This window comes from Oryctolagus cuniculus, chromosome 5, assembly GCF_051225735.1.
Source record: "Oryctolagus cuniculus isolate XC-2025 breed Fujian yellow rabbit chromosome 5, ASM5122573v1, whole genome shotgun sequence".
In the NCBI taxonomy this organism is placed as follows: Eukaryota; Metazoa; Chordata; class Mammalia; order Lagomorpha; family Leporidae; genus Oryctolagus; species Oryctolagus cuniculus.
In genome coordinates, this window is record NC_142871.1 from 758,593 (window position 1) to 782,093 (window position 23,501).

Genomic DNA, 23,501 nt, shown 5'->3' on the forward strand with positions numbered 1-23,501 from the left:
GCCTTATCTTTTGGGCTCTTCTTGAGGCCACGGGCTTCAGTTTAAAATTCAAACATTCGTCTCATATTTGATTCTGATATCTGTTGCTTTCTCTCTCAAGTGCAGTTTGCTTTACTCTAGTTACTTTAGGCCTAGAACATGTTCCCCTGGAGATTTATCTCGCAGCTGAATTCTCAGACGAACTCTTAATGTGTTAATAATGATTGTAGCCTTCTTAGGGAAGTGCCACGGTCCGGGTCGTTTCTGAATCTCGCTCTGTGGATGGCTTCGTGTCCTGGCCGTGCGTCTCCCAGCTGACCCGCTCTGCTTGTTGGTGTGTGTCAGGTGTCGAGTGTGTGTGCAGAACAGTGCCTGCCCCTGTGTACTGTCTCTGCCAGACCAGCGCCATGGCTTGCGTCAGAAGCGCTTGGAACTGGTTGCGTGCCATTCCCTCTTGTTGTCAAAGGCCTTTAGAATCACTCTGTGTGTCTTGTACAAAGACAGCGCTGTTACTGTCTAGAAGCTTCCAGATCACTGAGACTTTTCCCCAGGACATCTTTGCTAGACTTGTTTCCTCTGTTTTTCACTCACGTGCGTGGGGCTGAAATCCAAGTCCATTTGTTTAATTAGGCCAGAAGACTTTGAGAGGGGACACACCTGGAGAAGTCTTCTTTCCTTGTTTAAGCAGGATGTATTTGGTGAACTCGTTCCTTGAAGGTGATGTGAAGGGGGCAGGTTTTCCTGTCCCCGCCACAGGATTGCGGTTTCCTTTTTATCTTCCGTGAAGACCCGCTCTGCACTGGCTCTGCTCCTGAGTACAACGTTGCTGGAAGTGGTGCGTGGCTTTTTAACTGAGATGGAGGCCTCTCGGGTGTGTGAGTGTCATGCCGAGGCGTAGGACCAGGCCTCCCTCTGGGAGGTGTGATGGCTTCCTGTTGAGGACAGCCCCCAGCACCTCCTGTTGTTGGCTTCACTCCTGTCTGTGTTCCAGCTGTTTCCTCGTTGTCCCACGGGGGGCGGCTAAGGGCGATGCTGGGCCCTGCTGGCTCTGCCCCAGCTCTGGGAGGTCACAGGTCAGGAGTGGAGGGCGGGGCTCCCAGGGCAGCCCGCTGGGGAGCCCTTGTCCCTGTGGTCTGCCCGGAGCTGCTGCTGTCGTGGCCGAATGCCTCCTTTCCCACCTCGGGCCGCTCCTGCTGCGCCCGCGCCAGGCCCCAGCTTGTCTCCTCAGTCCTGACGTGCACTGCGCTTGGTGCCCGTCATATGTGCCCGCTGCAAGCCTGCTGCCCGTGACCCTCTGGCGTGGGCTAGCTTGGGTCTAACTTCCTATCCAGGCTCTTGCCTCTCGCTTAGGGAAACATTCCAGGTACAGGCACGAAGCGATTACATTTATTTAAGTGAGGAAGACACACACACAGACGTGGGCATTGTTGAGGGAGTGTGGGCCGGGAAGGGCAAGGGCGAGGCGGAGATGTCAGTACCCTGCTTCGCTGGGACACGAGCAGAGAGATTTCCGTGAAAGAGAGCCCTCGCCCCACTGCCAGGCTTCTTATGGGCTTAGAGAAGGGAGTGCTTACACGGTCCCGCCCCCAGGACAGGGGAAGGGCCATTTTTTTTTTTAAGATTTATTTATTTATTTGAAAGTCAAAGTTACAGAGAGAGGGAGAGAGAGGTCTTCCATCCAATGGTTCACTCCCCAAATGGCTGCAACAGCTGGAGCTATGCCGATCTGCCAGGAGCCAGGAGCTTCTTCCGGCTCTCCCATGTAGGTACAGGGGCCCATGCACCTGGACTGTCCTCCACTGCTTTCCCAGGTGCATTAGCTGGATTGGAAGTGGAGTAGCTGGGACTGGAGCTGGCACCCATGTGGAATGCCGGTGTTGCAGGTGGTGGCTTTACCCGCTGCACCACAGCACTGACCCCTCCTTCTGGGTTCTAAGACTTGGAACATCCTACAGCGTTGCCTTCACTTGTCTGCCATGCGTCAGAATGCCCTCCTGTTCCTCACCATGTCCCCTGGTCTTTGCACTTCATAGCATGACACATGACTACAAAGACCAGACCTTGTAATTCTCCCTGGATAGTCGTGGTTCGCATCTACCACCCGAGAGACCCTTGGATCTCCAGAAGTTTCCTGACACAGGTGCCGGGTGCCATCCACCGACCTTGGCGTACCGCCATCCTAACGCGGGTGCTTGCGGCTGTGTGTTTCTATTCCTCAGATTTGGAGAACATGATTATCTCAGAGTCATTTTCAGAGTTCAGTGTACTTTCTGATTTATTTTCTCATCAATATGTGAGTTTTCTGAATGTGTGCTGTTTTGTTTCCTCACATCTGCAGATGTTCTTGCAATATTTTTTATTGACTTACAATTTATCTCTGTGTGGTCAGAGTCTGCTTTGCATTACTGGACATCACTGAGTTTTTGTTTTGTGTTCTGTCTACACCTGAAACGAGTACGCAGTCTGCTTGTTGTGGAGGTGTATTCTCTGAACATCAGTCAAATTGTCAGGCAGTGTTCTTCAGCTCTGTTTGTCCTTGCTTGTTGTGTGTTGTTCTGATTAACTTTTAAGAGTGGTATGAAATGTCTGGCTGTTCATGTGGTCTTTCTCTTTCTCCTTATGATTTTGTCAGGTTTTGCTTCATGTATTTGAAGCTGTTTTTACACCCAGGATGGTTATGTCTTCTGAACCCTCTTGCTATCATGAAAAAGTGTTCTTTTCCCTGGCAATAGTATTTGCCTTGAAATATACTTTCACGTGAGTACAACCATTCTAGGTTTCTTTTGTTATTGTTAGGATGGTATATCTTTTAGTAATTCTTTTCCCTTTAATGTATTTGGATTATTGTTGACATGCATTTAAAACTTAATTAATTAAGTTTTCCTCAGGTGGGGGAGAGTAAGAGAGCGAGAGAGCCAGAGAGAGGAAGGAGAGAGTTTCCCATCCGTTGGCTGATGCCCCAAATGCTTGTAGTAGCCGAGACTGGGCCAGGGCTGAAGGCAGGGAGTCAGGAACTCCATCCAGGTCTGCCCTGTGGGTGGGGGGACCCAGCTACCTGAGCCCTGTGGGCACTGCTTTAGGGGGTGCAGTGCCTTCCCGGCGTGTTAATCCCTGGACCGAACACCAACCCTGAAGTGCATGTCTTATAGGCTGTATTTAGTTGTGTCTTGATCTTTCAGCCAACTTGACTTTTAGTTTGGTGGATTTAGACCATTTCCATTTGATGTGGTTAAGATTCTTGCCAATTTGTTTTCTGTTTGTTCCCCTGATCTGCCTTCTTTTGGCTCAATTAGATAGTTGTGTTTCAATGTTATCACCTGTTTTGGACTTCTTCTGTCTCACTCTTTGTTTTGTTCAGTTGAGCTTGTGTGAGGCAGGGGTGGGGAACCGCTGGCCCCCGGACTGGGTAAGGCCTGGGAAATCCTTGGGTCTGGCCCCGCCAAGGCACCTGCAGGTGGGACTTGAAATTCCGTAAATCTGTAGCAGGCTGATTGTTCATCGATGATTTTGTTTGACTGGTGAGTGATGTTACAAATATCCAGATGGCCCTTGGCAGAAAAAGGGTTCCCCAGCCCGTGTTAAGGCGACAGGGTACGTGTTAACACGCGACAGCTGCCTCCCGCTGGAGCTGCCCCACTCACCTGCCTGCAGCCTCAGAACCTCACAGCCGTGACCCCCACTGCTCCGCAGGTCTCTGCGCTGTTACTGCTTTTTACCTGTATGCCATTTAGGTCTGGATGCTTGTGTCCCCCCAACATCCACGTGTGAAATCCTGACTCCAGAACTTCCGACCCCAGACGTGGCCGCCCCCTGAGCTCCAACTCGCAGCCTCCGGGGCGCTGAGTAATGGACGCTGGGTGTGAGGCACCAGGCTGTGGCGCTTCTGTGGGGAGCAACCCGGACAGACCGGGCCAGCCCTGTTCTGACTTCCAGTGTGTGCCCTCGACTCTCCCCTTCAGTTACGTCTTCAGGAGATTTAGGGCAAAGGGGAACTTCCTGCGTATTTGCTCGTAGAGTTCCTCTCCAAACCCTTTGAACCTTGAATTTCTTTTCTATACAATTAGGTGGTACCCGTGGATCCTGAGTAGTTTTCTTCTTCTTGAAGAGTGGTGGACTGAAATTCTCTGTGTGTCCTCTGTATTTGTAAACACGTGCGTGCGTGTGTGTGTGTGTGTGTGTGTGTGTGTGACGTGCGCAGTGAAGCATTCTGTGCGCACTGGACGTGTCAGGAAGGATGGCGGGGGTGCCTGGGCCACAGTGTGGCGCCTCCCCAGCGGCGGGGCTGCTGTTAAGCCCTTCCCTGGATCCAGACCTGCAAGGAGCCAACACCTGTGCCTTTCGGTTTTGTCTCTGAGGTCACAGGTGCTTTCTTGGTGACCACCTGCCAGCCCCTACGCTGGGCTGAAGTGGATGTTTTTCTTAGCCATCGCACAAGTCTCGTTTCTTGCTTGTAGCCACAGGCAAAACGCTTCAAGTTCAATGTAAGTGTTTGCTTGGAGGTGGCCTAGTGTTTGCGTGCTGGCTGGGATGCCCACACCCACGCTGGAGCGCTTGGGTTTGGTCCTCAGCTCTGCTCCCACTTCCACGATGAAGGTGACGCCTGAACAAACCACGCAGCCACGTGAGAAGCGGATAAACCAGGCTTCCCCCAGCTGACTGCTCTCACCTACTCCCGGCTGCCGGGCCCACGCTGCTCACCGAGGAGCGGGAGACGCAGAGGAGGGACTCAGAGTCCTCCCAGGAAGAGCTGTGGGCACTTCTGGGGAGAAGAGGGCCGTGCGCCTAGAGCTCTGTGAGCAGGCCTGAGCGTAGAGGCCGCAGCTGGCTTGCCCTGGAGCTGTGGCCGCCAGGAACTCGCTTTCTTCTTAGATTAGTCCCTAGAGCGGAATTGCAAATCAAAATTTTAAGAAGGTTGCTTGTTTCTGCTCTATGAGAGGCAGCATTTTTTTTTTACTACTGTGACGTTAATACTCCTTTTGGTCACTGAGTAGCTTCAGGTATGTGAGTTTTTTTTCTTTTTTTTTTTTTGTTGATTTATTTTATTTATTTGAAAGACAGAGTTAGAGAGGTAGAGACAGAGAGAGGTCTTCCACCCGCTGGCTCACTCCCCAAATGGCAGCAACAGCCAGAGCTGCGCCAATCCGAAGCCAGGAGCCAGGAGCTTCTTCCAGGTCTCCCACGTGGGTGCAGGGGCCCAAGGGCTTGGGCCATCTTCCACTGCCCTCCCAGGCCATGGTGGAGAGCTGGATCAGAAGTGGAGCAGCCAGGACACGAACCGGTGCCCATATGGGATGCCAGCAAGGCAGACCGGGGTTTAACCCACTGCACCAGAGCGCCGCCCCCAACTATGTGCTTTCATATGTGCTATTCTGCCTCTGAGGGGCGCATCCTCTCCAGATGCCTCCTGACTGGCTCATCACGTCCGAATCACCCAAGTCAATCAGCTCCTGAGGACTCTGCTCTGCCTTCCTCTTGCAATCTGTTCTCCAGGCGCCGGCACAGCCAGAGCCAGCCATAGATGCAAATGTCGTGCAGGCCCGGGGCTCAGGCAGGGGCCTACTTCAGCATTCAGCTGGCTTTTATAGTAGCCGGAACCTGTGGTGCTCGCCGTGTTGGCCTTTCACTGGAGAGCGGGGACGGCCTGTGGAGATGGCCGGTGGGCCTGTGCCCAGCTCTGCTGCTGAAGCCGTGTTAGCAAGGGCAGCAGGCTGAGCTAGGAGCCTGGACGGGTGTTGTTGCCTCACTGCAAAGCCTGCAGGCCCATCAGGTCTGCGCCCTCTAAATGGCGCGCGTTCTGTTCTGCGTTGCAAACCCGAGGTTTGGACCCGAGTCCTGGCTGGCAGAATTTACTCTGGAGTTTGCGTGTGAGTGGCCTCCCTCCCACCGCTGGGAGTCATAATGAAAGTCAGGCTGTGGATTCACCGCGCAGGAACTCTGGGCAAGAACCGAGTTTACATTAGCCGAGTGACAGGTGTTTGGGTTGGAAAGTCATGGTCTGAAAAATGTTCTTTTATAAATCTCTGTCACAGTGTTTCTGAAATGGGAAGACGTCTGGGCCCCTCTCCCGGATGTTCTCTTTAGCAGGCCTGCGGGAGAGTCTGGAAGTCTGCGTCGGCAGCCCGGGCCCATTATCTGGCGGTGCCGTAGGCCTCTGGCAGAAGCGGCGAAATCTTGGTCAAGACTGTGAGGCGCTCGGCTGTCCGCACTCAGGGCCTCAGCCACTGGCCTCCTCGATGTGCCAGGGAGACTGGATCCCCGCGGGACCCCGGCTTATCCTCAGCCGTGCTGTCCACTTGTGCACCCTGGCTCCGTTCCCAGCCTGGGCCATCACGCGAACGCGAACCCTGGGTACTCATGATCTGCAGGAAGTGTGGTTTCGTGAGCCCAGTGGGTCAGACGGATGCTCCCTGAAGCTAGTGTGTCACGTGGTAGACTTACACAGTGGGGAGGTTCTAAATTCAGAGGCTCGAATGGTTGGAAGTTCGAACTCCTGGTGCTGAGCAGGGACACACAGGGAAGAGGGCTATGAGTCCCGGGCGGGGCTTCTGGCCTGCTGTCTCACTGGCTGAGACGGGGACTCAGTCTGCTTGGCGATTGTCTAAACTGGCAGCATGAGGAAGTGGCAGGTCAAGTCAGCCCATGCCCCATTTTGACCACAAACGACAAGTTTTCGTCTCTCTAACTCTGGTGAAAACTTGGCAGGCAGGCCTTGGGTAAGCGGAGGGTCTCTGCTGTGGGCTGCGGCAGGGGCATCTGTGGCTAGGACGTGGGCCCTGCACAGCTCCCTGTAGTCTGAACGCCGTGAGCTGGGGAAGCCACCTAGGATGGATCCCTTCAGCTTGGTGGAAAAGACCGACTTCTCTCACAGAAGTCACCAGTCCACGCACTTTGAACACGAGAACAGGGTCACGCGGTAGCGCTCTGCAGGAGACGGGTGACGAGGAATGCTGCTTTAGACTGGTTTCTGGAGAAACGCAGGTCACATCTGCCTGTTTGAAGCCATGCATGTCTACATCAAGTGGGGAAACAGGCTGACATGATTTACTCAATATTCTCATAGATTTTTGCAATCATAAAATGCTATAAAGCCGAAAGGGTTTTCTAGACACTAGAGCTTCTGCAAAGCCTGGGAGACGCATCCGTCCATCAGCGCGAGCGCTCAGTACGTCCCTCACGTCCCAGCTGGCATTCAGCGCAGGAAGCAGCGTGGCGGCAGCCTCAGTCTTTGGTTGAAGCCTCTGTCCGGACCAACTTCAAATAAGGGCGCGGAAATGAAGCGTTTTCTGTGGTTCGATATTTTTAATAAAAATAAAATGCAGCGAGTGTTCTAGAATAGGAATCAGAAGTGGGAGACTGGCGGGAAGGAAGGAAGGAAGGAAGGGCTGGAAGGGCTGGGAGTTCCAAGTAGCTGGGAAGGTGATCTCAGACTCCCCTGTGCGATGTAATCACCGCAGGGAAACTGAGGTGACCCGCGCTGCAGCCGGTGCAGCTGGCCCTGGGACTGGCCTGGGCCTGCCCCCCCCCCCACTCACTTCCACCCCCTAGGGCAGAGCCCTTGCATCGCCCATCGCAGGGATCAGTCTTGTCTTTCTGGCATGGTCCCTCCTCGGTTCGGCCCGCTGGTGGGGGTTTCGGCATGGTCCCTCCTCTGTTCGGCCCGCTGGTGGGGGTTTCGGCATGGTCCCTCCTCGGTTCGGCCCGCTGGTGGGGGTTTCGGCATGGTCCCTCCTCGTTCGGCCTCCTGGTGTGGTCTGATGCTACTGAACTCCACGGGGCTCTGCCTGCCTTGCTCGTCCCTTTCTTCCTTTGAGCTGAGGGCCGTCCGCCTTGGGGGTGCAGCCCGGCCCAGCGAGTCCTCCGCTCCTCAGCGCTGTCGTGTGTCAGGTGCACACGGGCCCTCCTCTCCCTGCTGGGTGCTGCCTGATGTGACTGTAACTTCCCGTTTGTTCTCCAAAGTGGTCGTCCCACTGGGCACGGCTGCCGGCCGTGGGTGAGTGTCCTTTGTTTGGCCTCACTTAACTGCTCCAGGCTTTAATTTTACCTGTTGGATGAGGTGTGTTTTGATTTGCATGTCCTCCATAATGAGTGACACTGCACTTCAGCGTATAATTAGACCTATTTTAATTTTTTAATTGAGTTGTGATCATCTTAAAAGTGTATGCTGGATATTAGTCCTTTGTCAGTTGTATGTATTGCAAATATCCCCCCTGACTCGTGGCCTGCTATAAGATAGCAGTGTCCTTTGGTGAACAGAAGTTTTGAATTTTGTGCAGTCTAACTTCGTATTCCGTGGCGTGTCCGGGGGCCCTCTCCACCCCACGGCTGCTCGGATCACCGTGCTTCTAGGAAATCTGCCGTTCCTGCACGGGTTCAGGCTGCCTGGCCATCCAGAGCTGCCTGCTGATGTAGTCACGAAAAGTAGCCCCCGTTTGCTATCTGGGCGTCTCTGCATTCTCTGGGCCAGAGGTGCTGGGTCCTCGGGGGCTCAGAGCCCCTCAGGTGGGGCCGGGATGCCGCCAGGGGCTCTGGGGCCACATCTCCAGGCCCGCTCAGCCCAGGGCCCGTTTCCGTCTCTCTTGATTGTGGACTGAGGGTCTGTTTCTCACGGCCTGGGACTGGAAGCCACCTCAGCTCCTGGGACCGCTGGGTTTCCTGCCACGCAGGGTCCCCAGCGTGGCCATGTGCGCCCTCAGAGCCAGCACCGTGCGGCGCGACCCTGCGCGTGGTTCACCCACACCCGCCAGGGTTCCCTGCTCTACAGGGAGGACGCGTCCCAGGTGCCACCTGCCCTGGGGGGGCACCAGGCCCTGACTCCAGCACCAGGGGTGGTGTCGGGGTTCAGAGGCAGCGTCTTTTCCCATGGGGTCATCCTCTGGTGACGTGTGTTGACGGTGCTTTCTGTTTGCCACTGAATCTCACAGGTGTTTCCAGGGAAGTCAACTCCACGGGTGAAATCTCTTGTTTAGAACGCAACCTTTTTATAATTTTAAGAGGTGGTTGTCATTTGTCTAGTGAAGAGAGTTATTGTCTGTCCTGGATAAGGCTTCTGGGATGCCCCACAGTCTGAAGAGCCCATTGTTCTGGACGGTCCGTGCAGTTGGAGGCTGGTTTTGTGAGTTACTTCAGGCGCGTCATAGGCATGTGTGGCTCTGTCGCTCTCCGTGCCTGTTCCCCCAAGGATTCAGCGACAAACACCAGGGAGAGCCGTCCCCTGCAGCCTGCTCACCGCGGTAGGCCTCAGTGCCCGCAGCGTGGCTGCCGAGGGCCCCACGCAGGGCTGGGTCTGGCGAGTGGGATCCGCTTGCTCCTGGGGCACCCTTGCTTGCCTGCGTGTGCCCCCCTTTCTCTCCTTAGGGCTCTCCCCTGCCGGCTGTCAGTGCTCCTTCAAACGCTGCCCGCTGAGCGCTTCCCCGAACTCGGGGCCTCAGACCCTGGCCGCCGGTGTGGGTACTGATGGGCGGAGCACTTTTGCAGCCTCCTGGTAGTGAACCAGCAGATGGAAGATTCTCTCTCTCTCTCTCTCTCTGTCTCTCTGACTCAGTCTCTCTCTCTCCCTGGAACTCACCTTTCAAATACAGAAATCAATCTTTCAGCTGAACCCACGGCAATGGTGAAGCACTCGGGGCCACGTGTGTGATGCCTAAACTCGGGCTGTAAGAGGACGCCCATCCAGGGGAAGTCCCGTCTCCTTTCCTGGTTGTGTGACGTAAGCGTGTTGGCCGAACCAGAAGCTGCCGGGGCAGCACCACCTGAACTTGGAATGCAGGGGCCAGTGACAGTGACAGCACCCACTGTGTGGCCACAACAGCTTGAGATCCAAAGTACTGGATATTTGTGTTGTCTAAGTTTCTACGTTGCTTCATCTTTTTATTTGGTTTTCCTGTATTCTGTTATTTAAAAAGGTCGGAGGTGGACATTGTAGCTTGTGATGCCACATCCCATAACAAGGAAGCCTGGTTCAAGTCCCAGTTACTCTCTACTTCCAATCCAGCTTCCTGTTATTTCTTTCTTTCTCCCTTTTTTTTTTTTTTTTGACAGGCAGAGTGGACAGTGAGAGACAGAGAGAAAGGTCTTCCTTTGCTGTTGGTTCACCCTCCAATGGCTGCCGCGGCTGGCACACCACACTGATCCGAAGCCAGGAGCCAGGTGCTTCTCCTGGTCTCCCATGGGGTGCAGGGCCCAAGCACTTGGGCCATCCTCCACTGCACTCCTGGGCCACAGCAGAGAGCTGGCCTGGAAGAGGGGCAACCGGGACAGAATCCTGTGCCCCCGCCGGGACTAGAACCCGGGGTGCCGGCGCCGCTAGGCGGAGGATTAGCCTAGTGAGCCGCGGCGCCGGCCCCTGTTATTTCATACCTAGGGAGGCAACGCATGATGCACCAAGTGCTTGGGCCCCTCCAGCCTTGTGGGAGACCCCGTGAAGTTCTGGGCTCTTGACTTCGCCTGGCCTGCCTCTGGCTGTTGCAGACACTTGGGGAGTGAAGGAGCGGATGGAAATCTCTGTTTCTCTCTGTTCCTCTCCCCTGCTCCTCTCCCTCTCTCTCCCTCCCTTCTGCCTTTCCAATAAATTCGTAAATATCTTTTACAAAATTGCTTTTGTTCCAGTAATGGGCTCTTAATCGCGGCACAGCAGTAGCTTGCTGGCAAAGTCTGCACAACCTGCGGCACCGTGTTGCCTTTTGTGCTCAGAGGAACGTCCTGTGCACGCTCTCCTCGTGCTCTCCTCGGGGCACTGTGTGCACCTGTGCCGTGTGCCACGTGGCCCTGCCAAGGCTTGCGGACCGTGAGGCTGTGGGGGCACGTGTGCGGGCGTGGAGCAGCCCTGCGCTTCCGGCCAGGGGTGTGCTGTTTGCTGCTGCTTCTCTGGTTATCACATCACGGCGTCAGGGCGCGTGCTCCCGTGTGCTCGTGCTAAGCTTTAGCAGAACTAGCAGGGCAGCACTTCGCGGAGCATAAGCAGTGATGTCTTCACTCCACGTGAACACCTGCCCGTCCGCGGAATCAGGAGGATGGGAGGTCTCAGATCTACTCCGTGGCCACCTGTAGAGTGAAACCAGGCCTTCAGCTCCCACCTGGTGCTCTCCCTGGTACCTGCGTGCCTCTGCAGAGCGTCTGCCCGTGCTTAGCGTCCCCACGCTGTGCCTCAGGACGGCCAAGGCAGTGCCCTGCAGGGGTTCCAGAGCGGCCCAGCAGCCGTCCTCCGGCTCCCGTGGCAGTGCCAGTGAGCCCTGAAATTCCTGTGTAGGCTGAGGGGGACCCTGGCCCTCACTTGCCACATTATGAAGAGGCTGCAAGCAGGAGGTCCCGCCCAGGGCCAGGGCCCTTCCTGCCACGGACAGCTGGTCTCCCTGTGCCTGCCTTCCAGGCTTCTCATATTCATCCTTGGTGATAGTTCAAGTTTCAACCAAAACTTGGCATAGTTTCTTTTTTTTTTTTATGTGAGAGGTAGAGGTACAGACAGAGGGAGAAACACAGAGAGAGGTCTTCCATCTGCTGGTTCACTCCCCAAATGGCTACAATGGCTGGAGCTGGGCCGATCTGAAGCCAGGAGCCAGGAGCTTCTTCTGGCTATGGGGGGAGGCAAGGACTTGGGCCCTCTTCGACTGCTTTCCCAGGCCACAGCAAAGAGCTGAATTGGAAGTAGATCAGCCAGGACATGAACCAGTGCCTGTATGGGAAGCCGGTGCCACAGGCAGAGGCTTAGCCCACTACACCACAGTGCCGGCCTGGCATAGAATGTGCTAGCCTTTCTCTTCCTTTCTAAGGATGAAAGTGCCGCCTGCTTCCTTCTGACGTTTGTGTTGAGGCTGATGGGCAGCGTGTGCCCCAGGAGGAACAGAGCCCTAGTCCTGGTCCGTCGTGGGGCACCTGCACCTGGGGAGGAGGAGGAGGGCCACCCCGAGTGTCAGTCCAGGTCCCTCGTGGCTGTAGGCTCTGTGATCACGCCCCTTGTGCCCTGCGCCCCCCAACACACACACACACACACACACACACACACCCCAAGCCCCTCCTGCATCCCCACAGCAGTGCCCCGTCCCAGGCCCACACGGAGCACCTGTCATTGGCACACCAACCCCCCATCCCAGGCCCACACGGAGCGCCCGTCATCCACACACCAATGCCCCATCCCGGCCCACACGGAGCGCCCGTCATCCGCACATCAACCCCCGTCCCAGGCCCACATGGAGCACCCGTCATCCGCACACCAATGCCCCGTCCCAGGCCCGCATGGAGTGCCCGTCATCCACACACCAATGCCCCATCCCAGGCCCACACGGAGCGCTCGTCATCCGCACACCAGCCCCCATCCCAGGCTCACATGGAGCGCCCGTCATTGGCACACCAATGCCCCGTCCCAGGCCCACATGGAGCGCCCATCATTGGCACACCAACCCCCCATCCCAGGCCCACACGGAGTGCCCATCATCGGCACACCAATGCCCCATCCCGGCCCACACGGAGCGCCCGTCATTGGCACACCAATGCCCCGTCCCAGGCCCACACGGAGCACCCGTCATTGGCACACCACCCCCCCATCCCAGGCCCACACGGAGCGCCCGTCATTGGCACACCAACCCCCCATCCCAGGCCCACACGGAGTGCCCATCATCGGCACACCAATGCCCCATCCCGGCCCACACGGAGCGCCCGTCATTGGCACACCAATGCCCCGTCCCAGGCCCACACGGAGCACCCGTCATTGGCACACCACCCCCCCATCCCGGCCCACACGGAGCGCCCGTCATTGGCACACCAATGCCCCGTCCCAGGCCCACACGGAGCACCCGTCATTGGCACACCACCCCCCCATCCCAGGCCCACACGGAGCGCCCGTCATTGGCACACCAACCCCCATCCCGGCCCACACGGAGTGCCCGTCATTGGCACACCAATGCCCCGTCCCAGGCCCACACGGAGCGCCCGTGGGCACCTGGAAGCTGACCTCAGAAGCAGCACGGATGCTTTGAGGCCCGCCAGGTAGGCGGCTTTGCAGCTCAGTGGAGACGGCCTTTGCACCCAAGTCCTGGCCCACCAGCTGTGGGTCCGGAGGCCTTTGCATCACCGCGGGAGCCCAGCAGGGGCCCGAGCGCGTTCTGAAGCCGTTCACGCTGTGGGCTCCAAGGTGGAGTGTGCAAGACAGTGCATCGTTCAAGAGCCCCCCCGTGTTCCCCGTGGCCGTATCGCAGTGCCCCCGCCCCACTAGGCACCGAGGGGCCGTCGCGGTTACCAGGGCGGCTGTTGGAGTCCGCGGGGCTTGTAGCCAGGAGTTGCAGTGGCCCCTCGGGGGCAGAGAGAGCTTCCTGTGTGGAAGGGTGCGTTCGAACGTCAGGAAGGAAGGCCTCACGCTGGTCACTGGATCTGCAGGAATGGCTCAGCCAGCAGACTGTGGAGAAGGCAAAGGAGTTCCTGCACCGCTGGCTGTCACACCTCCAGCTGCAGAACGGGTGGCCAGGTGCTTGGTCAAGACGGGAAGGCGCCAGCCTGCAGGGTTTGGTGCCACCTGGGTTCAGATACCCACTGGGGTGCAGCTCTGGCTGGGGGAGGGGGCGCCCTGCTCAGTTTAAGAGGGTTCCTGGGCCGGTGCCGTGGCTCACTAGGTTAATCCTCCGCATGTGGCGCCGGCATCCCATGTGGGCGCCGGGTTCTGGTCTCAGTTGCCCCTCTTCCAGGCCAGCTCTCTGCTGTGGCCCGGGAGGGCAGTGCAGGATGGCCCAAGTGCTTGGGCCCTGCACCCCATGGGAGACCAGGAGGAAGCACCTGGCTCCTGGCTTCGGATCAGTGCAACGCCGGCCGTAGTGGCCATTAGGGGAGTGAACCAATGGAAGGAAGACCTTTCTCTCTGTCTCTCTCTCTCTTTCACTGTCTATAACTCTACCTGTCAAATAAATAATAATAAAAAAAAAACACAACAACACAACAACACAGAGGGTTCCTAGTGGGAAACAAGGCTTTAAAGGTAACACTGTTGCGGACGCTCCAGTTGGAAGCTGGGGATTTGCGCTGCCTGGAGCCGGGCCGCTGCGGCCTGTTTTTGAGACCGCGTCCAGAAGGTGTCGAGCCAGCAGCCTTGTTGGCCCTAGCGGTGAACGGGAGCATTCTTGGACTTTACGGTGTTACCTGGGCAAGGTTCTGGTAGCTCTTTAACTTCTATTTCCTAACCAAAAACGTAGCTCCCATGGCGTGGAGCTGGGCTGTGGAAACTCGGCGAGGAGAGAACCGTGGGAGTGAGGGCAGCGGTTCACGAGCAGACAGTCCTGCCGGTGCCGGCGCACACCTGCCGGGAGCGTGCGGCCGACGAGCTGTGCAAAGGCGGGGTTGAGGACAGCGGCCTGGTGCTGGCCATGGTGGAGGTGTGACAGCTGCTTTTGCCATCCCAGCTCCTTCCTTTCACCTGCCCTAATGGCCCTGCCTGCTGGCAGCCACGGGCTCACCCTGGGGTCTCGGCCCTGGAAGCCCCTTGACTGACCCTGGTGCTGCTGGGAGCCACATGCAGCAGGATGGGGTTCTTGTTGGCAGATTTCCCCGCTGCGGGCGTGCTGGCCTGCGGGGCTTGCGTCAGGGCAGATGTGGGGACACCCGTGTCCCGGGCTTGTCGTGTGGGCATGGAGACACGCATGTCCCGGGCTTACTGTCATGTGGGCGTGGGGCACGCGTGTCCCGGGCTTGTCGTGTGGGCGTGGAGACACGCATGTCCCGGGCTTGCTGTCACGTGGGCGTGGAGACACGCATGTCTGCAGCTTGCTGTTGGGGCAGATGTGGGGACACTCGTGTCCACGTGGGCGTGGAGACACGCATGTCTGCAGTTTGCTGTCACGTGGGCGTGGAGACACGCATGTCTGCAGCTTACTGTCACATGGGCGTGGGGACACGCGTGTCCCGGGCTTGCTGTCGCGTGGGTGTGGAGACACGCATGTCCTGGCCTTGCTGTCACGTGGGCGTGGGGACACGTGTGTCCTGGGCTTGCTGTCACGTGGGCGTGGGGACACGCGTGTCCCGGGCTTGCTGTCAGCACAGATGTGGGGAGACAGGTGTTTCGTGGGCTGGGTGGCAGTGCACGGACAAAGGCCAGGCAGGGCTGGAGGCCGAGCTGGAGCTGTCGGGTTTCTTTGAGTGCCCAGCGTAGGAGCTGTTTGGTCGCCCATCCTCAGGCATTTGTGTGTTCAGTGTTGATTGACAGCCTCATGTCACACAGCTGACGATGCGCTCACTGCGCCCTGAGACGTGGAGAGTTCGAGGGCTCTGCCACGCCCATCGCTGAGGCTCGCCGGGCTGCTCCCCTCCCCGCTCCCCGCTCAACACAGAGGCAGTGGAGGCTGTAGTTAAAATCAGAGAAGAGAGGCAAGAATGGGAGTTTGCAGGGTGAAGACAGCTAGTGAAGGAACCGATGGAACTGAGTGGAGACTGAGGCGCTCGCGAGGAGCCCGGTGAGGAGGGGGAGGAACACGCCAGTGCGTGGTGGCTGCGGGCCGCGCAGGTATGTCGGGTGCAAGCACTGCCCGTGGCCTTGCGGGCCTGGGGCCCCTGCTCCCCCTCCCCAGGGGCTCGGCCAAGGGCCTGGGAAGGAGCGGCTGCAGCCCATGCCTCCCGTGTGGTCCCTGAAGCGTGGTCTGGGCACCGGGGAACCACTAGTGCAGGGTCTCTTCCATTGAGTGCACAGACGTGCTGGACGCGTCCTTCCACAAACCAGCTCTGCGCGAGGGAGCCGCCAGGGTCGCTCCTGCCAGGCACCGACGGCTGGGGCAGGGCGGCTCCTACGGGGTTTGTCTCACGGCCAGTGCTGGGACGTAGAGAGTGAGGCACGCACGAATTCACACTCAGGCAGTGTTTCTGTGAAAGCAGTGGAATCGGAGGTGTCCTGTCTGCACGGCGTCCAAGGCCAGGAAGACAGGGCGGGGCGGCTGGGGACATCGCAGAAGACGGGGCTGCTCCTCCCCGCCTGGCGTTGAGTGGATGCGAAGCAGGAGAGGCAGATGAGTGGACGCCGAGGGCCACTGCCCGGGGGTCCTGGCCACAGCAGGGACACGGCCTTGGGAAAGAAGGGTTCTCAGCCCGCGCTTCGTCCCAGAGGACTGGAGACGCCTGAATCTGTGTCTGTTAACTAAACCCAGGGGCACCGGGGCAGCGCAGGCGTGATGCCCGCATGGAGCCGGGTCCAGTTTCCACGTGATTGGCGGCTGGCACCCCACACGTCAGCTGGCCCTGTGGCCGGGCCTTGGCTCTTCTGTGTCCTTCCATTTATTTTCCAAGAAAACTCCTGTCATCAAGGGTGTGTAGCCGGGGCCAGCCCGGTGTTTATCAGCAAGCAGGTAGATCCAGTGCCTGCGATGCCGGAATCCCATATGGCCGCTGGTTCCCATCCCAGCTGCTCCACTTCTGATCCAGCTCCCTGCTATGGGCTGGGAAATCAGCAGAAGGTGGCCCAGGTGCTTGGGCCCCTGCACCCACGTGGGAGACCCGAATGAAGCTCCTGGCTCCTGGCTTCAGCCTGGCCCGACCCCAGCCATTGTGGCCTCTGGGGAGTGGACCAGCAGATGGAAGACCTCTCTCTCTGTCTCTCCCTATCTCTGTAACCCCGACTTTCTAACAAACGAATAGGTCTTTAAAAAGCAGTGTACAGCTGCCACGTGTGATTCTCCTGGACGTGACAGCTTACGTTGAAAAGTGTGTCCCTGGGGGGCAGGGGTTCTGGACGCAGCAGGGGCGCTGTCTGGCTGCCCCTGAGCCAGCAGTGGGCTCCGGCAATGCCTGTGCTCCTGGCGGTCCCTCGGGGTGACCCAGCCCCCCGGTAGAGGAACTTCCCGGTGATGACTGCTCTGAAGTGCAGCTGCCAGCGCATGGCTGAACGTGCAGGCACACAGGCCCAGCTCAGAGGCTGCTCCCCCGGGGCCGGCCGCGGGGTCCTGGCTGCACGGTGTCCTGGTGAGGCGGGTGCTGTGGCTGCGTCCTCTGGGCCACTGCTCTCCTGCAGTTTGCAGACAAGTGTCACGGCCGGGCCGCACTGTTTACGCTTAGCAGAGACACGGGCTTCGTCCCTCTCCTGCAGGTGAGCAGCCAGGCTCAGCGGCCACGGACAAGAGACGCGGAGTTTGCAAAACTGCTCTTGTAGGTCAGGCCGTGCTGCCCTGGGACCGCAGTGTCCTCCTGAGGGAGGGGTGCCCACGGAAGATGGCGCGAGCTGCAGGCACTCCCCAGATGGCCGCGATGCCCAGGGCTGGGCCAGGCTGAAGCCAGGAGCTCCATCCGGGTCTCCCACGTGGGTGCAGGGCCCCAGCACCTGGGCATCTTCCGCTGCTTCCCCGGGCGCATCAGCAGGGAGCTGGATCAGAAGTGGAGCTGCCTGATTTCAAACCAGTGCCCGTAGGGGATGCCGGCATCACAGGGGGCTTAACCCCCGAGCCACAGTGCCGGCCCCCGTGTGATTGATTTTGAGGTAATTTTGTATAAAGTGCAACATCTATGTCCATTTTTGGGGGTATCTTTTGATATCGAGGGCTCCAGCACCATTTGCTGAATTTCTTTGGCCTGGTTCAGACAGCATGTGTGGTCTCTCTCTGTCTCCATCCCATTCCGTGATCTGCATGGTGTGGCTGTGCACCGCCGCGCCGCCTGGACTAGTGGGTGTGAGGAAGCTGGGCCCAGGCTGAGCCCGGTGACTCCTGCTGTGTGTTCTTTCCCGCCTATTCCGCTCCCTGTGGTAGAGTGAGCTGTGTCTGCACAAACATTAGTGGCATTTTGGTAAGAATTGCATTGAACAACAGTTTGGGAGAACTGACATTGTTTACCACGCTGAATTTTCTAATACGTGGAAGATGGCTTCTGCTTCCATTTATTTCAATATTTGATTTCTTTTTCAGCATCTTGAAATTGTCACCATATATATATATATATATATATATATATACCATATGTGTGTTTAAAAAAGTTACACCTAGGTATATAATTTTCTTTGGGGTGATTTTAAATAACATATTTTAGAAGTGGATTTCCACATGGTCATTGCTAGTATATAGAAGTGAGGTTGAGTCTATGTAATGGTGTTGTGCTGTGATCCTGATGAGTTTAGTTATTACTCCTGTGAGGTTGTCACTCCCCAACCCTACTTCCCTGCCTCCCGTCTCTCTCCCTGGCTTACTCCCCCACCTTCCTCCCTCTCCTTCCTCCCCCCCTTCCTCCCCCTCCTTCCTCTCCCACCTTCCTCCCCCTCCTTCCTCCCCCCCTTCCTCCCCCTCCTTCCTCCCCCTCCTTCCTCCCACCTTCCTCCCCCTCCTTCCTCCCTCTCCTTCCTCCCCCTCCTTCCTCCTCCCTTCCTCCTCCTCCCCCCCTTCCCCCCCACCTTCCTCCCCCTCCTTCCTCCCCCTCCTTCCCCCCTCCTTCCTCCCTCCTTCCTCCCCCTCCTTCCTTCTACCTTCCTTCCTCTCCTTCCTCCCCCTCCTTCCTCCCCTCTTCCTCCCCCTCCTTCCTCCCCCCTTCCTCCCCCCTTCCTCCTCCTCCTTCCCCCACCTTCCTCCCCCCCTTCCCCCCACCTTCCTCCCCCTCCTTCCCACCCCTCCTTCCCACCCCTCCTTCCCCCCACCTTCCTCCCCCTCCTTCCTCCCCCTCCTTCCCACCCCTCCTTCCCACCCCTCCTTCCTCCCTCCTTCCTCCCCCTCCTTCCTTCTACCTTCCTTCCTCTCCTTCCTCCCCCTCCTTCCTCCCCTCTTCCTCCCCCTCCTTCCTCCCCCCTTCCTCCTCCTCCTTCCCCCACCTTCCTCCCCCACCTTCACCCCCATCTTCCTCCCCCTCCTTCCTCCCCCTCCTTCCTCCCCCTCCTCCCTCCTCCCTTCCTCCCCCTCCTTCCCCTCCTTCCCCCCCTTCCCCCCTTCCCCCCCTTCCCCCCACCTTCCTCCCCCTCCTTCCTCCCCCTCCTTCCTCCCCCTCCTTCCTCCTCCCTTCCTCCCCCTCCTTCCCCTCCTTCCCCCCCTTCCCCCACCTTCCTCCCCCTCCTTCCTCCCCTCCTCCCTCCCCCCTCCTTCCCCCCTTCCTCCCCCTCCTTCCTCCCCCTCCTCCCTCCCCCCTTCCTTCCTCCCCCTCCTTCCTCCGCCTCCTTCCTCTGCCCCCCTTTCTGGCTCCGTGGGATTTTCTCCGTAGACACGCGTGTCATCTGCACACAGAGAAGTTTCTTTCCTGTCTAACCTGCGTGTGTTTCTCACTTTTGCCTCCGGCAGTTGCAAGAGCTTGGGGCGCCATGTCCAGCAGGCCTGGCGGGGACATGGCTCCGCCTCCGCGGCCCCAGGCTCGGGGAGGTGTTCAGTCTGTCCTGTGTGCCGCAGGGTGTGATGCTCCCGGTCAGGTGGGGGCGGCTGTCTTCCTCAGCGGCTGCTGGCTCCTGCCCAGGGCTTGCTCGGCGCCCCGAGGGCGTGCAGCTCTGCTGCAGCTTGCTGACATGGTCGCCAGGTCCGTGTTGCATGTGTGGTTTGTCAGTGTTTGAAGGTCCGTGTGACTCAGCGGACTGATGTTTTCCAGATGATCAGTGAGGGTTTGCAGCGTCTGCCCTGGCGTGGACTCTTCGACGTGGAGGAGACCAGCCGCTGCTCATGCTGACCAGTACGAGCAGGTCACGGAAGTGCTTTCAAGTGCTGCCATCACAGAACCTCTGGGGCGCGAGCGGCCGTCCTGTTTTGGAGGGCATCAAAGAGGGAGAGTCACAGTTGCCGAAACAACCGTTGAAAATGCTCTTCCTTCCCAAGCTCACATCTCCAGCCCAAACGGCAGATTGCAACAGCCTGCGCGGGGGCAGGAAGCGGCCCAGCTGTCTTCCATTAGTGGGAGCTGACAAAGCCAGGCCGGCCGTCTCCAGACTCATCTTTTGTTCTGGGAAATGGAGTTATTTTCATAAAATAGTTCACTTGTGCAAAAATGTCAGGAAATTATCATTCTTAATTTAAATTCATAAGTAAATTTTAAACAGCCTCAGTTTTAATTTCTAATTTGCTAAGTGTTGGTAGATATGACCCACATAAATAAAGCACCTTGGGATACTCAATAATTTTTAAGAGTGCGAAAGGGTACTGAGGCCAAAAAGTTTAAAGCTGTTGCACAATTATTCTGGCTTTAAGTCATTTCTTGGTTTATTTTGTTAAGATATTTCTCTTGAACTTTGCTTGCTTGCTAGGTTTTCAAACTTACTGGCATAAAATCATTCACTGTATTCTTATTTTTTAATTCTTACTATAATTTGAAGATTTTGATTTCATTTGAAGCTTACAGAAAATCGTAATAATTCTATGTACTTTTTACTAAGATAAGAGAATGATTTTATTTACATTTTCTGTTTTATTATTTATTCCCATTCCTTCTCTCTCACTCTTTCCACATGTAGCTGTTTAGTAGATGATGCATAACTTGGTCCAAACTGAGATGGCAGAGTGGGTGAGCTGCCGGCTGTGACGCCAGCGTCCCACATGGGCCCTGGTTTGCATCCAGGCTGCCCGCTTCCTCTCCAGCTCCCTGGTAATGCACCGGGGAAGGCAGCAGAAGATGGCCCACGTACTTGGGCCCCTGCTACCCAGGGGGAGACCCACATGAAGCTCCTGGCTTTTGGCTCCTGGCTTCGGTCTGGCCTAGCCTTGGCCATTGTGGCCATCTGGGGAGTGACCCAGAGGATGGAAGACCTCTCTCTTGCTCCCTTTCTTTCTGTGTAAACCGCCTTTCAAGTAAAATAAATAAATCTTAAAAAAGAATTAGATACTCTATGACTCTAAAATGCACATCAGATTTTGAAGACTTAAGTACAAAAGATACATTTTCTCATTAAGAAGCTTTATAGTCGTATGTATTAAAATGATATATACTGGCTTAAATCTAATAGCAAAGTGAAATCTCTTGTTTCTTTATATATATACATATATATATTTTTAAAGATTTATTTTTTTTTACAGAGAGCGGTAGAGCCAGAGAAAGAGAGAGGTCTTCCCTTCCACTGGTTTACTCTCCAAGTGACCACAACAGCCAGAGCTGAGCTGATCCGAAGCCAGGAGCCAGGAGCCTCCTCCTGGTCTCCCATGTGGGTGCAGGGGCCTAAGGACTTGGGCCATCCCCCACTGCCTTCCCAGGCCACAGTAGAGAGCGGGATCAGAAGTGGAGCAGTGGGGTCTAGAACCAGTGCCCATATGGGATGCCGGCACTGCAGGCTGGGGCTTTAACCTGCTGTGCCACAGTGCCGGCCCCTTCTTATATTTTAACATTGCTACTAAAAAATTTAAAAGTGCACATGTGGCTTGCATATTTCTACTGGACTACACATGTGTAAATTCACTTTTCAAAACCGGCTGCGAATGAGTTGGAGACACAATTATTTATGCTTAAACACGGTAATGTGTGTTTCCTAAGAACTGTGACATCCTTCTACATAAACCGGGTTACCAGATCAGGAAATGTACCTTAATATAACACTATTACCTATTTATCCTATCCACAGTTCATTCCTAATTGACATTTAAAATCCATTGTAACTGGGGCTGGCACTGTGGAGCAGTGAGTTAAAGCCCTGGCCTGAAACGCCGGTATCCCATATGGGCACCGGTTCTAGTCCCTGCTGCTCCTCTTCCAATCCAGCTCTCTGCCATGGCCTGGGAAAGCAGGGGAAGATGGCCCAAGTCCTCGGGCCCCTGCACCCACGTGGGAGACTGGGAAGATGTGCCTGGCTTCTGGCTTCAGATCGGCACAGCTCCGGCCATTGCGGCCATCTGGGGAGTGAACCATCGGATGCAAGATCTCTCTCTCTCTCTCTCTCTCTCCCCCTCTCCTCTCTCTGTGTAACTCCGATTTCCACATAAATAAATAAATCTTTAAAAAATCCATTGTAACTGTTTCTCCCATTGCCTGTCTTCCGTGGATCTTCACACTTAGAACATCTCACAGCCTTTCTTTGAATTTCTTGACCTTTTTTAAAAAGCATGGCTCGTTACTTCATAGTCTCTATCAGTTTTGATATTTTCATATGACTGTATCTTTATAGTCTCTGTCAGTTTTATAGTCTCTGTCAGTTGTCATTTTCATATGACTGCATTTATCATTGTTTTACTTGTATCAGCTGCAACATGACATTGGTTTGTTCTAGTTTATCTTGTTTAATTTAATAGTGTGGCTGGATGCCACACGTCAGGGTTCTCTGTTGTAAAGTCTGTATTTCCTTTTATAATGAGTGAGTTGTTTTGCCACTATCTTTGTCATTCCTTGATGAACTTGATCATTTTGTATACAAAGTTTTACTTTCTTTAAATTCATATTTTTTAATAAATCGCGAGAAATATTAAACGATATAGTGTGGAAGTATTAGCCTGAGGGGCTTTGCAAGTAACCTTTTTCTGTGAAAAAATTTGTACCAGCAGCAGCGGACCTGTTTAATAATTCATCTTCATAGTCATAAAAGTGTCCCTTTAATGCGTGACCTTGTTGCCTGCGTGTTTGGAAGAGGAGGGAGTCTAGAAGTGGTCCTCCCTTAAGACAGGGCCGGAGTCAGCGACGCGTGGGATTCGTGAGCTTGGAGGCAGACCCCGCACCGCGGGCTGCACGCTCGCCCCAGGGCCGTCTGGGTGCACTGTGGCTGTGTGCTTGCCCCAGCGCTGGCTGCCCGAGGGGCCACGCCACGCTCAGGAGCACGCTCCTGTCTCCCATGTGCCTGTGCAGGGGACCTTGCGCCCGGTCCCTTCTGCACCGCCTGGCTGCACGGAGCTCGTCTCCTGCTGCGTGCGTCAGGAAGGGCCTGCTGGCTACGGAATGCGTGGGGCCTTGCGTGTCCGTTCCTGTGTCTGTGGATCCGCACTTGGAAGACAGGCTGGTTGACGGAAGTGCTGGGTGCCGTGTGCCCTTGTTTTGCGCACGGCCCTGCTGTCATCCAGTTCCTGAGCTGTCAGAGCAGGGCTCTGAGGGTCCTGCGGGGTCAGGCTCTCGTACACTTCTGGACTCAGCTTTGGATGCTGCCTTGTGCTGTTGCTCATCCTCTTAGCGACTCCATTTACTCCTGGCCCAAGGCTGTGGCTCGGTGCTCAGGTTGGCTTGGTTGGTGTCTCTGTGTCGCGTGCACGGCGGTCCACGCGCTGTCGTGCGTCCCTGGAGCAGAGGAGCGACTGTGCGTAACTTAGGAACAGGGCCGGGGTGGGTTCTCTTCCTCGGGGCGGGTGTCAGTCGATAGATACAGAGCGTTTCACTCAGCAGCAAATGGCGTCGTTTGCATAGCTGGCCTGAGTCAGAAGACGTAGGGGCTGGGACGAAAGACCTGGAGTAGGGCCTCTGACGCGAAGGTGGAATTGCACCGTGCTAATTTCGCAAGGAAACAGGGTGGGAGTCTGACAGGATCCTCAGAGCGGCAGAGGGTTGGGGCAGCGGGCAGAATACGAAATGCTGACGGCTGCTGTCATTTGGACTGCGGTTTCCTGTCGGTGCGGAGCAGCGTCGGTGTCGTGCACTCTGGCCCGGTGTCCATGCGCGGTGACCTGAGGGCTGAGGCTGCCGCGCGGTGGGGGGAGGGCGGGGCGTTCCAG

General features: G+C 56.4%; 1 protein-coding gene across 2 annotated transcripts in view; it reads left to right on the top strand.

Annotated features, from left to right (window-relative positions):
• Positions 1-20,980, top strand: part of WDR27 (WD repeat domain 27) — a 141,861-nt gene extending 120,881 nt beyond the window's left edge. The window contains exon 25 of one of the 2 annotated variants that reach the window (XM_089332419.1): positions 19,483-20,975. In XM_089332419.1, the coding sequence (XP_089188545.1) occupies positions 19,483-19,560 (78 nt within the window). In that variant the 3' untranslated portion in view covers positions 19,561-20,975. Of the gene's footprint in view, positions 1-19,482 lie in introns of both variants that reach the window. The other variant, XM_089332420.1, reaches the window with a different exon arrangement.
• The last annotated feature ends 2,521 nt before the right edge of the window (positions 20,981-23,501 follow it).